Source organism: Homarus americanus, unplaced genomic scaffold (genome assembly GCF_018991925.1).
Source record: "Homarus americanus isolate GMGI-L3 unplaced genomic scaffold, GMGI_Hamer_2.0 scaffold36968, whole genome shotgun sequence".
In the NCBI taxonomy this organism is placed as follows: domain Eukaryota; kingdom Metazoa; phylum Arthropoda; class Malacostraca; order Decapoda; family Nephropidae; genus Homarus; species Homarus americanus.
Genome location: NW_024714223.1, coordinates 1 through 14,846, shown reverse-complemented (window position 1 = coordinate 14,846; position 14,846 = coordinate 1). Strand labels below are relative to the sequence as shown.

Genomic DNA, 14,846 nt, shown 5'->3' with positions numbered 1-14,846 from the left:
CAGACCTACTACTACTACTACCCATAAAGGATATTTCACTATTCTAACTTTTACCTCTTTAATCTTACAGAAGGATCGTAAGGGCCCTGTCTACTTCGATTTGGATTTGACTGGCTTTGACGTCTCGGTAAGAGAGAGTGTTATCCATATTTCCTATACGTTGATTCTCAGAGCATCAGCAAGGTCTCTGCTGTCTGATGAAACAATAAAACAACTAGTTGATGAATATATTATAAGGTTAACGAAAGATAGAATGAGATTATTACTTGATAAATGTGTGACGAAGAATACCAGAGGATTGTTGTTTTTTATTAATGCTGATTGTAATGCTTATTATGAATAGAAGTTAACACAGCATACGCCTGTATTAGTATGGTGCACACATAACACAGAACATAGCTAACACAACATGTGGCTAGCACACACACAGGTAACATTGTGTCCTCCACAGCTAATACAGCAAGGCACACAGCTAACACAGTAGTCTTGACGACTAACACAGTGGCCTTTACAGCTAATAGAGCACAGCACTCCGCTAACAGTGTCCTTCACAGCTAACAGAGCACAGCTAACACAGTGTCCCCCCACAGCTAGGACGTATTCACGGGTTCCACGTCCACGAGCACAGTGTGAGAAACAACCGCTGTAGTACTGCCGGGGGTCACTTTAACCCCTACAGTGAAACCCACGGAGGTCCTAGCAGCTCTACCAGGTGAGTCCTAGAAGCTCTCCCAGGTGAGTCCTAGCAGCTCTCCCAGGTGAGTCCTAGCAGCTCTACCAGGTAAGTCCTAGCAGCTCTCCCAGGTGAGTCCTAGGAACACCAGGTGAGTCCTAGGAACTCTCCCAGGTGAGTCTTAGAAGCTCTCTCAGGTGAGTCCTAGCAGCTCTCCCAGGTGAGTCCTAGCAGATCTCCCAGGTGAGTCCCAGCAACTCTCCCAGTTGAGTCCTAGCAGCTCTCCCAGGTGAATCCTTGCAGCTCTCCCAGGTGAGTCCTAGCAGCTTTCCCAGGTGAGTCCTAGCAGATCTCCCAGGTGAGTCCCAGCAGCTCACCCAGGTGAGTCCCAGCTTCTCTCCCAGGTGAGTCCCAGCAGCTCTCCCAGGTGAGTCCTAGCAGTTCTACCAGGTGAGTCCCAGCAACTTTACCGGGTAAGTCCCTGTAGTTCTACCAGGTGAGTCCCAGCAACTTTACCAGGTGAATCTAAATGAGTCGCATCTCCTTTAGATGAGCCACAGATCATTCATGCGAGTCACAGGTTCTTCATTGAAGTTGCAGGGGAGTCACAGATCTTTTAGTTTAGTTCACTGGAGTCACGGGTCCTTCAGTTGAGTCACAGGCCTTTTAGATGAATTTAATGTGAGTCACAGGTGCTTCAGTTGAGTCACAGGTCCTTCAGTCGAGTCACAGGTCCTTCAGTCGAGTCACAGGCCTTTTAGATGAGTTTCATGTGAGTCACAGGTTTTTCAGTTGAGTCACAGGTCCATTAGTTGAGTCACAGGTCCTTTAGTTGAGTCACAGGTCCTTTCGTAGAGACACAGGCCCTTTAGGTGAGTTTCAGGTGAGTCACAGATCATTCAGGTCAATCAAAGGGTTTTACAGCTACACATATGACCTAAAAGTGAAAGAATATTGATAGACAGAGAGATGAAAGGTTAGGTTAGGTTAGGTTAGGATGGTTTATTAGGATAGATTACATTAGGTTAATTTGGGTTAGATTAGGTTAGGCTAAATTAGGTTAGGTTAAGTAAGGTTAGGTTAGATAGGACCCCAGATGACCAGTACTGTTCTAATTTAACCCTAGATGACCTATTCCCCTCTGTTTGAATCCTAAGGCCCGAATTCAGAACGCTGGTTTGAAACCGCAGGAAGGCTTAAACCAAGGATCGAGCTAAGATTGGCTTGAGCCAACACAAAGATTCAAACCCGGTTTGAGATCGGAATTATCGATCCTCGCATTAATCCAGCATGTAGGCAGGTTTAGCTGTCGACCCGTCATTCAAGATAGGAAGTCAACATGAATTTTAACAGAGTGCGCTTTTCGGCGATATCGTCAAATTGGAAATTTTGTAGAGAAGACTGAAGGTAGATAGGCACAATCCTATCAAATTTCATGATGACACGCAATTCAGACAACGATATTGGTTCAGCAAGGGAGATTTCCTTAATATTTTCCGTGATATGGAGCATCGACTTAACAGACCTGTTGCCTATGGTTCACCTCTACCTCCTATTCATCAGCTTGAGATTCTTTGCAACGAATAGTTTCCGGGTAAGAAATATTTTTGTTACTAAATTAGTTATGGTTATGTATTACAACACTTTCGTGATTGGGGTCCATGAAGATCAAGCTTCTTTATTTTGAGTGATTTTCTTAGGAAAACTTTTTGATGTATTTTCTTTATAATTGATTCAATGCTCAGTGCATTTTGATTTAGATGTATTAATAAAGGAAAGTCTTTTCTTAACATTACTAATCAGGGGAAATGTGGAGTTAAAAGAGGATAAAGAAACCTAACCGATCTGACACCTGTCCTGGATTATATCTACAATTTGTATGTAATTGTTATTCCTCTATAAATTTCTTTATTATCATATAACAACACAGCCACGCTGTAACACGGTACCATAAATCATTATAATTTAATCATAATTTGCTTGAAATTATAGTAACAAAAGTAACTTATGATGTGCAAGGAGAGATTTCTCCTCCTCTGTAAAAACTTGAGTCACAGTTGCTGCCATAATCTTGTAAACATTACTCTCGATGGTGATTTGTTTTCATAATGGTGTAACTGAGAGGCAATTGGCTGGAATTTCACTGTTCGAATCCTTGCTCGTAACTGGAGAAATTGCAACAGATTACCGATCCGACGTTCAAATATGTTCTGAATATGGGTAATTCGCAGGAAATCTCGGATCGAGGAATCCCGATTCACAACCTGAGCCCAGCTCAATCCCAGAGCTCAAACCACCGTTCTGTATTCAGCCTCAAATGACCCTCTCTTTTTTACCTCTATTAAGAAATAGTAGGTTTGCTCGATTTGATTGACCTCTATTGACCTGGTTTAACCTCAAATGTCTTGTACCTTCCTACATTTTTTGACCCTAGCCATGCCAGACCTTCCTAATTTTTCTGACCTTTGATTGAACTTGTTGCTCTCCTCCTGACATTGTTGCTCTCCTCCCTGACATTGTTGCTCTCCTCCATACATTGTTGCTCTCCTCCCTGACATTGTTGCTCTCCTCCCTGACATTGCTGCTCTCCTTGACATTGCTGCTCTCCTCCCACATTGTGCTCTCTCCCGACATTGTTGCTCTCCTCCCTGACATTTGCTCTCTCCCTAGACATTGCTGCTCTCCTCCACAGACTTCTGCTCTCCTCCCTGACATTGCTGCTCTCCTCCCCGACATTGTGCTCTCCTCCCTGACATTGCTCTCCTCTGACATTGTTGCTCTCCTCCCTAGCTTGTTGCTGCTCTCCTCCCTGACATTTGTTGCTCTCCTCCCTGACATTTTTGCTCTCCTCCCTGACATTGCTGCTCTCCTCCCTGACATTGCTGCTCTCCTCCCTGACATTGCTGCTCTCCTCCCTGACATTGCTGCCTCTCCTCCTATTTGCTCTCCTCCTGACATTTCTGCTCTCCTCCCTGACATTGCTGCTCCTCCCTGACATTGTTGCTCTCCTCCCTGACATTGTTGCTCTCCTCCCTGACATTGCTGCTCTCCTCCCTGACATTTGCTCTCCTCCTAACATTGTGCTCTCCTCCCTGACATTGCTGCTCTCCTCCCTGACATTGTTGCTCTCCTCCCTGACATTTTGCTCTCCTCCCTGACATTGCTGCTCTCCTCCCTGACATTGTTGCTCTCCTCCCACATTGTTGTCTCCTCCCCGACATTGCTGCTCTCTCCCTGACATTGCTGCTCTCCTCCCTGACATTGCTGCTCTCCTCCCTGACATTGCTGCTCTCCTCCCTGACATTGCTGCTCTCCTCCCTGACATTGCTGCTCTCCTCCCTGACATTGTTGCTCTCCTCCTGACATTGTTGCTCTCCTCCCTGACATTGCTGCTCTCCTCCTGACATTGTTGCTCTCCTCCCTGACATTGTTGCTCTCCTCCTGACATTGTTGCTCTCCTCCCTGACATTGTTGCTCCTCCCTGACATTGTTGCTCCTCCCTGACATTGTTTCTCCTCCCTGACATTGTTGCTCTCCTCCCTGACATTGCTGCTCTCCTCCCTGACATTGCTGCTCTCCTCCCTGACATTGCTGCTCTCCTCCCTGACATTGTTGCTCTCCTCCCCAACATTGTTGCTCTCCTCCCTGGCATTGCTGCTCTCCTCCCTGGCATTGCTGCTCTCCTCCCTGACATTGCTGCTCTCCTCCCTGACATTGTTGCTCTCCTCCCTGACATTGTTGCTATCCTCCCTGACATTGCTGCTCTCCTCCCTGACATTGCTGCTCTCCTCCTGACATTGTTGCTCTCCTCCTGACCTTGTTCTCCTCCCTGACCTTGTTGCTCTCCTCCCTGACCTTGTTGCTCTCCTCCCTGACATTGTTGCTCTCCTCCCTGATATTGTTGCTCTCCTCCCTGACCTTGTTGCTCTCTCCTGACCTTGTTGCTCTCCTCCCTGACATTGTTGCTCTCCTCCCTGACCTTGTTGCTCTCCTCCCTGACCTTGTTGCTCTCCTCCCTGACCTTGTTGCTCTCCTCCCTGACCTTGTTGCTCTCCTCCCTGACCTTGTTGCTCTCCTCCCTGACATTGCTGCTCTCCTCCCTGACATTGCTGCTCTCCTCCCTGACATTGTTGCTCTCCTCCCTGACATGTTGCTCCTCCTCCCTGACATTGCTGCTCTCCTCCCTGACATTGTTGCTCTCCTCCCTGACATTGTTGCTCTCCTCTGACATTGCTGCTCTCCTCCCTGACTGCTGCTCTCCTCCCACACTCTGCTCTCCTCCTGACATTGTTGCTCTCCTCCCTGACAATTGCTGCTCTCCTCCCTGACATTGTTGCTCTCCTCCCTGACATTGTTGCTCTCCTCCCTGACATTGTTGCTCTCCTCCCTAATTGCTGCTCTCCTCCCTGACATTGCTGCTCTCCTCCCTGACATTGCTGCTCTCCTCCCTGACATTGTTGCTCTCCTCTGACTGTTGCTCTCCTCCCTGACCTTGCTCTCCTCCTGACCTTGTTGCTCTCCTCCTGACATTGTTGCTCTCCTCCCTGACCTTGTTGCTCTCCTCCTGACATTGCTGCTCTCCTCCTGACTGTTGCTCTCCTCCCTGACATTGTTGCTCTCTCCTGACCTTGTTGCTCTCCTCCTGACCTTGTTGCTCTCCTCCTGATATTGTGCTCTCCTCCCTGACATTTTCTGCTCTCCTCCTGACATTGCTGTTCTCCTCCCTGACATTGTTGCTCTCCTCCCTGATATTGTTGCTCTCCTCCCTGATATTGTTGCTCTCCTCCCTGATATTGTTGCTCTCCTCCCTGACGTTGTTGCTTCCTCCCTGATATTGTTGCTCTCCTCCCTGACATTGCTGCTCTCTCCTGACATTGTTGCTCTCCTCCCCTGACATTGCTGCTCTCCTCCCTGACATTGTTGCTCTCCTCCTGATATTGTTGCTCTCCTCCTGACATTGCTGCTCTCCTCCCGATATTGCTGCTCTCCTCCTGACATTGTTGCTCTCCTCCCTGACATTGTTGCTCTCCTCCCTTTGTCTCTCCCCTGCATTGTTGCTCTCCTCCTATTGCTCTCTCCTGACATTGTTGCTCTCCTCCCTGACATTGTTCTCTCCTGACATTGTGCTCTCCTCCCTGACATTGTTGCTCTCTCTCTTGCTCTCCTCCCACATTGTTTTTGCTCTCTCCCATTGTTGTTCTCTGACATTGCTGCTCCTCCTGACATTGCTGCTCTCCTCCTGACATTGCTGCTCTCCTCCTGACATTGCTGCTCTCCCTGTTGTCTCCTCCTGACATTGCTGTCTCCTCCTGACATTGTTGTCTCTCCCTGACATTGCCTCTCCTCCCTGACATTGCTGCTCTCCTCCCTGACATTGCTGCTCTCTCCCTGACATTGCTGCTCTCCTCCCACATTGTTTCTCTATTGTTGCTCTCCTACTTTTGCTCTCCTCTACATTGTTGCCTCTCCCTTTTCCTCTCCCTGACATTGCTGCTCTCCTCCCTTTGTGCTCTCCTCTGACATTGTTGCTCTCCTCCTGACATTGTTGCTCTCCTCCTGACATTGTTGCTCTCGACATTTGTCTCCTCCCTGACATTGTTGCTCTCCTCCCTGACATGTTGCTCTCCTCCCTGACATTGCTTTCTCTCCTCTGACATTGCTGCTCTCCTCCCCCATTGCTGCTCTCTCCCCGACATTGCTGCTCTCCCCTGACATTGTTGCTCTCCTCCCTAATATTGTGCTTCCTCCCTATTGTTGCTCTCTCCCATTGTTGCTCTCCTCCCTGACATTGTTGCTCTCTCCTCTCCCTGACATTGTTGCTCCCTCCTGACATTGCTGCTCTCCTCCTGACATTTTTGCTCTCTCCCACATTGCTGCTCTCCTCCCTGACATTGTTGCTCTCCTGCTCTCCTCCCTGACATTGCTGCTCTCCTCCCTGACATTGTTGCTCTCTCCCTGACATTGTTGCTCTCCTCCTGACATTGCTGCTCTCCTCCCTGACATTTTCTCCTCCTGACATTGCTGCTCTCCTCCCTGACATTGTTGCTCTCCTCCTGACATTGTTGCTCTCCTCCCTGACATTGTTGCTCTCCTCCTGACATTGTTGCTCTCCTCCCTGACATTGTTGCTCTCTCCACATTGTTGCTCTCCTCCTGACATTGCTGCTCTCCTCCCTGACATTGCTGCTCTCCTCCCTACATTGCTGCTCTCCTCCCTGACATTGCTGCTCTCCTCCCTGACATTGTTGCTCTCCTCCTGACATTGTTGCTCTTTTTGGTCTCCTTCATTGTTGCTCTGACTTGTGTCTCCTTGATTGCTTCCTGCATTGTGCTCTCTCCTGACATTGTCTCTCTCCCTGACATTGCTGCTCTCCTCCCTGCCCTCTGTTGCTCTCCTCCATTTGCTCTCCTCCCACATTGTGTCTCCTCCCCCATTTGCTCTCTCACAACATTGCTGCTCTCCTCCTGACATTTGTTTTGCTTCTCCTCCATTGTTGCTCTCCCTCCCTGACATTGTTGCTCTCCTCCCTGACATTGCTGCTCTCCTCCCACATTGTGCTCTCCTCTACATTGCTGCTCTCTCCCCGACATTGCTGCTCTCCTCCCTGACATTGTTGCTCTCCTTGTTTGACATTGCTCTCTCCTCCCACATTGCTGCTCTCCTCCCCACATTGTTGCTCTCTCCCCATTGTGTCTCTCACATTGTGCTCTTGACATTGTGCTCTCTCTACTTGTGCTCCCTGATATTGTTGCTCTCCTCCCTGTCATTGTTGCTCTCCTCCCTGACATTGCTGCTCCTCCCTGACATTGCTGCTCTCCTCCCTGACATTGTTGCTCTCCCCCTGACATTGCTGCTCTCCTCCCTGACCTTGTTGCTCTCCTCCCTGGCAGACACGTGGGTGACCTTGGCAACATCGTGGTGGAGGAGGATGGGGGCTGGAGGTAAGCGATAGCCACGTGGCCTTCAATGGCAACAGCTCCATCATCGGCAAGGCCATAGTGGTGAGTCTTGGGGGCCATAGTGATGAATCCTGGGGGCCATAGTGGTAAATCCTGGGGACATAGTGGTGAGTGAGTGAGTCCTGGGGGCATAGTAGTGGTGAGTGAGTACTGGGGGCATAGTAGTGAGTGAGTGAGTGAGTCCTGGGGTATAGTGGTGAGTGAGTGTCCTGGGGCCATAGTGATGAGTAGTGAATGCTGGGCATAGTAGTGGTGGAGGGCCATAGTGGGAGTGAGTGCAGGGCCATAATTAGCGGAGAGTGAGTCTTGGGGCCATAGTGATGAGTAGTGAATCCTGGGGCCATAGTGGCGGAGTGAGTCCGGGGCCATAGTGGTGGTGGGTCCTGGGGCCATAGTGATGAGTAGTGAATCCTGGGGGCCATAGTGGTGAGTGGGTACTTGGGGCATAGTGGTGAGTGGGTCCTGGGGCCATAGTGATGAGTAGTGAATCCTGGGGCCATAGTGGTGAGTGGGTCCTGGGGGCCATAGCAGTGAGGTGGGTCCTGGGGCCATAGTGATGAGTAGTGAATCCTGGGGGCCATAGTGGTAGTGGGTACTTGGGGCCATAGTGGTGAGTGGGTCCTGGGGGCCATAGTGAGTAGTGAATCTGGGGCCAGTGTGGTGGGAGTGGGTCCTGGGGGCCATAGCAGTGAGAGTGGGTCCTGGGGCCCTAGTGATGAGTAGTGAATCCCGGGGGCCATAGTGGTGAGTGGGTACTTGGGGCCATAGTGGTGAGTGGGTCCTGGGGGCCATAGTGATGGTAGTGAATCCTGGGGCCATAGTGGCAGTGGTACTTGGGGCCATAGTGGCGAGTGAGTCCTGGGGCCATAGTGGCGAGTGAGTCCTGGGGCCATAGTGATGGTGAATCCTGGGAGATGGGGCCATAGTGGTGAGTGGGTCCTGGGGGCCATAGTGGTGAGTGGGTCCTGGGGCCATAGTGGTGAGTGGGTACTTGGGGCCATAGTGGCGAGTGAGTCCTGGGGCCATAGTGGCGAGTGAGTCCTGGGGCCATAGTGATGGTAGTGAATCCTGGGGGCCATAGTGGAGTGAGTCCTGGGCAGTGGGTACTTGGGGCCATAGTGGTGAGTGGGTCCTGGGGGCCATAGTGGTGAGTGGGTACTTGGGGCCATAGTGGCGAGTGAGTCCTGGGGCCATAGTGGCGAGTGAGTCCTGGGGCCATAGTGATGAGTAGTGAATCCTGGGGCCATAGTGGCAGTGGGTACTTGGGGCCATAGTGGCGAGTGAGTCCTGGGGGCCATAGTGGCGAGTGAGTCCTGGGGCCATAGTGATGGTAGTGAATCCTGGGGCCATAGTGGCGAGTGAGTCCTGGGGCCATAGTGGTGAGGTGGGTCCTGGGGCCATAGTGATGAGTAGTGAATCCTGGGGCCATAGTGGTGAGTGGGTCCTGGGGCCACAGCAGTGAGTGGGTCCTGGGGCCATAGTGGATGAGTAGTGAATCCTGGGGCCATAGTGGTGAGTGGGTACTTGGGCCATAGTGGTGAGTGGGTCCTGGGGCCATAGTGATGAGTAGTGAATCCTGGGGGCCATAGTGGTGAGTGGGTCCTGGGGCCATAGCAGTGAGTGGGTCCTGGGGGCCCCTAGTGGTGAGGTGGGTCTTGGGGGCCCAGAGTGATAAGTCATTGATGACATAGGAGGTATATTTGGAGCTATGGTAGTGAATCATGGAGCTATAGTAGTGAATCATGGTACTATAGTAGTGAATCATGGAGCTATAGTAGTGAATCATGGTGCTATAGTAGTGAATCATGGAGCTATAGTAGTGAATCGTGGAGCTAAAGTAGTGAATCATGATGCTATAGTAGTGAATCATGGTACTATAGTAGTGAATCATGGAGCTAAAGTAGTGAATCATGATGCTATAGTAGTGAATCATGGTATTATAGTATTGAATTATGGAGCTATAATGGTGAATCATGGTATTATAGAAGTGAATCATGGTATTATAGTATTGAATTATGGAGCTATAGTAGTGAATCATGATGCTATAGTAGTGAATCATGGTATTATAGTAGTGAATATGGTATTATAGTAGTGAATTGTGGAGCTATAGTAGTGAATCATGGAGCTATAGTAGTGAATCATGGTATTATAGTAGTGAATCATGGAGCTATAGTAGTGAATCGTGGAGCTAAAGTAGTGAATCATGATGCTATACTAGTGAATCATGGTACTGTAGTAGTGAAACATGGAGCTAAAGTAGTGAATCATGGTATTATAGTATTGAATTATGGAGCTATAATGGTGAATCATGGTATTATAGAAGTGAATCATGGTATTATAGTATTGAATTATGGAGCTATAGTAGTGAATCATGATGCTATAGTAGTGAATCATGCAGTAGTGAATCATGGTATTACAGTAGTGAATCATGGTATTATAGTAGTGAATCATGGAGCTATAGTAGTGAATCGTGGAGCTATAATAGTGAATCATGATGCTATAGTAGTGAATCATGGTATTATAGTATTGAATTATGGAGCTATTGTGGTGAATCATGGTATTATAGAAGTGAATCATGGTATTATAGTATTGAATTATGGAGCTATAATGGTGAATCATGTATTATTATAGAAGTGAATCATGGTATTATAGTATTGAATTATGGAGCTATAGTAGTGAATCATGATGCTATAGTAGTGAATCATGGTATTACAGTAGTGAATCATGGTATTACAGCAGTGAATCATGGTATTATAGTAGTGAATCATGGAGCTATAGTAGTGAATCGTGGAGCTATAATAGTGAATCATGATGCTATAGTAGTGAATCATGGTATTATAGTAGTGAATCATGGAGCTATAGTAGTGAATCGTGGAGCTATAATAGTGAATCATGATGCTATAGTAGTGAATCATGGTATTAGTATTGAATTATGGAGCTATTGTGGTGAATCATGGTATTATAGAAGTGAATCATGGTATTATAGTAGTGAATCATGGAGCTATAGTAGTGAATCATTGTGCTATAGTAGTGAATCATTGAGCTGTAGTAGTGAATCATTGTGCTATAGTAGTGAATCATGGAGCTATAGTAGTGAATCATTGAGCTATAGTAGTGAATCATGGAGCTATAGTAGTGAATCATGGTATTATAGTAGTGAATCATTGTGCTATAGTAGTGAATCATGGAGCTATAGTAGTGAATCATTGAGCTATAGTAGTGAATCATGGAGCTATAGTAGTGAATCATGGTATTATAGTAGTGAATCATTGAGCTATAGTAGTGAATCATTGAGCTATAGTAGTGAATCATTGTGCTATAGTAGTGAATCATTGTGCTATAGTAGTGAATCATTGAGCTATAGTAGTGAATCATGGTATTATAGTAGTGAATCATTGAGCTATAGTAGTGAATCATGGAGCTATAGTAGTGAATCATGGTATTATAGTAGTGAATCATTGAGCTATAGTAGTGAATCATGGAGCTATAGTGGTGAATCATGGAGCTATAGTGGTGAATCATGGAGCTATAGTAGTGAATCATGGTATTATAGTATTGAATCATTGAGCTATAGTAGTGAATCATTGTGCTATAGTAGTGAATCATGGAGCTATAGTAGTGAATCATGGTATTATAGTAGTGAATCATTGAGCTATAGTAGTGAATCATTGAGCTATAGTAGTGAATCCTGGAGCTATAGTAGTGAATCATGATATTATAGTAGTGAATCTTTGAGCTATAGTAGTGAATCATGGAGCTATAGTGGTGAATCATGGAGCTATAGTGGTGAATCATGGAGCTATAGTGGTGAATCATGGAGCTATAGTGGTGAATCATGGAGCTATAGTAGTGAATCATGGTATTATAGTAGTGAATCATTGAGCTATAGTAGTGAATCATGGAGCTATAATAGTGAATCATGGAGCTATAGTAGTGAATCAAAGCAATTTTGGTGCCATGAGTTGGAAATGGTTTAAACACCACAATAGGTTACTAGTGTATCGAATCCTTAGTGCATGGTGTCCTTAGTGTTTCAGTCCTTAGTGTTTAGAGTCCTTAGTGTTTCGAGTCCTTAGTGTTTCGAGGTCCTTAGCGAGTCCTTAGTGTTTCAAGTCCTTAGTGTTTCGAGTCCTCTGTGTATGGAGGCCTTAGTGTATCGAGTCCTTAGTGTTACGAGTCCCCAGCAAGAGGAGGTACTATAGCAAACGTCACCTACCATTGTTTCTGTCGCAAAAATCACTTACCATTCTTTCTGTCATAGGTCCACGCAGGGCAGGATGACCTAGGCCGGTGGGAACGCAGGAAGTTTAACCACGGGTAACGCAGGAGGTCGCCTCGCCTGCTGTAACATAAAACGAGATCGTGACTTCTTCTTCTTCAGGTTTAAGGGCTGAGTGTCTCAAAGGTTGTCTCTATGGTTCAGCTTTTACCTTTTCAAGGCTGAATGTCCAGTCTGATCAAGATTGTTTTAACTTGAGGTTCAAGGCTGATGGTCCTGAAAGTTTTTGTATTGTGTGTGAATTTTCAACCAATTGGGACCAGATCTTCCATACTTAGTTTTACCTGACTCAATAAGATACATGATTATTCTGTTGTATATTAAATAAACTGGTATATAATGTTTTGTGTCAAACTCTTAGTTTTCAAACTATTTTGAATAAGCTGCAGTGGGTTTTTGTTTTGTTTTCTTTTTTTACATGATAAGAAACAGTTTGCGAACATTTGACAGTTTGTTCCTGGCTACCAAATTTCATTTTGGTACTGAATAAAATAACTGTATACATTAGTCAATGTATTATTATATAATCCTCTGCTATATATATATTTTTCAATATATACACATACATTGATATTAGGCTTTTTATACTGGTTGTTAATAGAACATCAGCTGTTGGTGCTTAGAGTTGTGTTGTAGAAGGTACCGTCAATGTACCTATACAGTGCTAATTATATTGACTGCTGAATATAACATTATTTAGAATAAATATACTTGCAGTGATAAGTTTGTTTTCCTCTATTATAAAAATTTGTTTGGTTTCATTATTCTTAGGAATTGTGAAGGTGAAGGCACTATAATATCTCTATACACAGATTCTAAAAGACTTGCTTTTTGTTTCGGTTTCTTTACTATCTTATGCTATAATTATGTTTTGGGGTCGAACCTTCGATCAGGGCACCAGAGCCACCCAGCTTTATAAAGGTGTCCATTTGATTTAAGAAGTGTAAGGCCATCGAGTGCTGTCTCTACACTGTCCTTAATGGACTGCTGGGCTTGGAATCCTCTTTCACTTCTTCATCATGCTAAAAACCGATTTGTATAGTAACAAGTATACATCAATATCGGTAAGAAAACTGCTGCTATTGTTACAAATATTTCATTATATTTACCAGTAATATTAGAGATGAGTTTGTTGTTGAGAAATCTTATCTTCAAGGAAATAATAGCATTAAGGCCATAGTCAAACATACTGTACGCGTTCATTGACTACGTTCACGGTCACAAACTCCATCACACTCCAGCACAACACTGGCTCAATTAAACAGACCCAACATTTGTCTGCTACATTATGACGGAGTTATTATTAGTTTTAAGTAATGACGTTACCAAATTAAGTATTTTAGATTATTCAAAACAAATTGCTTAGATTACTATATGAAAAAACCAGATTCCATTCTGGGTTAAGATGCAGCACGTAAATTAGTTAAGTTTTAGGGCAGTTGTGAATGATGGTTTACCGCTTTGTTTACTGTTGACCGCCAGGTGAGTTCTGATATATCCAGTTACTTACAGTTGCTTTTAACATGGAGACTGATAATAAGTTATAAACTTTGATTTGTTTTTACAACTTTATTTTGGTCGTCATAATATAACAGTAAGCGACTATCGTAAACTCAGTCTTGGAAACTTTACATAAACATCATACTCAAATGTCAGACACGATGAATTGGTGAACGTATACCACGAAGACTACAAAACACAACTTATTGTATTTTAAGACATAACGCTATAATAATTTAATTAAACAAAAAGAAATTGTAAACACCTTAGCATTGTTATTACGCTTAAGAGGAAAAGAATGATGTAGGCGGCGATAATTGGTGAATGTGTAAACAAGTGGGTGGAGGTAGTTGGGCAGCTCAATCACTTGTGGTCACTTGTGTAGATGTGGCTGAGGCTGTAGGCAGAGGGTACAAGTAGTGGTGCTGAGTTGTGAGAGAGAGGGTGATGTTCCTCCGAGTTGTGGTGGTGGTATGGAGGTGTTGGTGTCCATGGATACTCAGTCGAGAATGACTTACCCAGACTGTCAGCAGGATCCTGACTAAGGGAGTGTGTGGTGGTGCTTACGTGTCATGATCCTGGACTTAAGGGAGTGTGTGGTGGTGCTCACATGTCACGGATCCTGGACTTATGGGAGTGTGTGTGGTGGTGCTCACATGTCACAGATCCTGGACTTATGGGAGGTGTGTGGTGGTGCTCATGTCACAGATCCTGACTTATGGGAGTGTGTGGTGGTGCCTACATGTCACAGATCCTGGACTTATGGGAGTGTGTGGTGGTGCCTACATGTCACAGATCCTGGACTTATGGGAGTGTGTGGTGCCACATACAACAACTGCTCAACACCAGATTTAAGGTGTTACTATGTTCCCTGTTTGTGGTAGTGACAGTAACTTTACTGTCATTGTCCTTTCACCAACTGAAAAATATCACTTGACTGACTCTTCACCGATGGAGGAAATTGGATATAATGTATGGGCCAGTTTTATCTGATTCTTACCTGTTCTCATGCGGTCCACTGATAAACTGTTCTACTCTACTTGCGGAACTAATTACGTGAAGATAATTTGTTATTCGTCAAATACAATAATTCCAGTATTGTTGGAGGTATTTTGTAATGTTGTATACTGTGTATGTAATCTGAGGGTGATGCTGCTTCACATATATGGTGAACAATACCACTTAAAACACTTTTGTGTGTTTTATCTTATTAGCTTTTGTTTCTTTTTCCATTGTTGTGGGGAGCGTCGAGGGACAAGGAGACCTTGGTGATGGGAGGTAGGGCCAGAGGGTGAAGATGTCTGGTAAAATTTATACTCTATATGTACACACACATAGTATACACATGCATACTGTACATACATACATATACACATGCATACACACATCACATACATACACGATACATTATGGGTAATGTGTCGCTTGGTACACC

The 14,846-nt window shown here is 45.4% G+C and overlaps 1 protein-coding gene across 1 annotated transcript; it reads left to right on the top strand.

The window, feature by feature from the left end:
- Positions 1–64: 64 nt before the first annotated feature.
- LOC121878540 (superoxide dismutase [Cu-Zn]-like) lies at positions 65–12,026 on the top strand (the record flags this gene model as incomplete). The annotated part of the gene is given in 6 exon segments (XM_042384829.1): positions 65–127; positions 591–712; positions 7,564–7,607; positions 7,610–7,674; positions 11,894–11,919; positions 11,921–12,026. Coding segments are annotated over 6 exon segments (426 nt in total), but the record flags the coding sequence as incomplete, so codon positions are not given.
- Between the last annotated feature and the right edge of the window lie 2,820 nt (positions 12,027–14,846).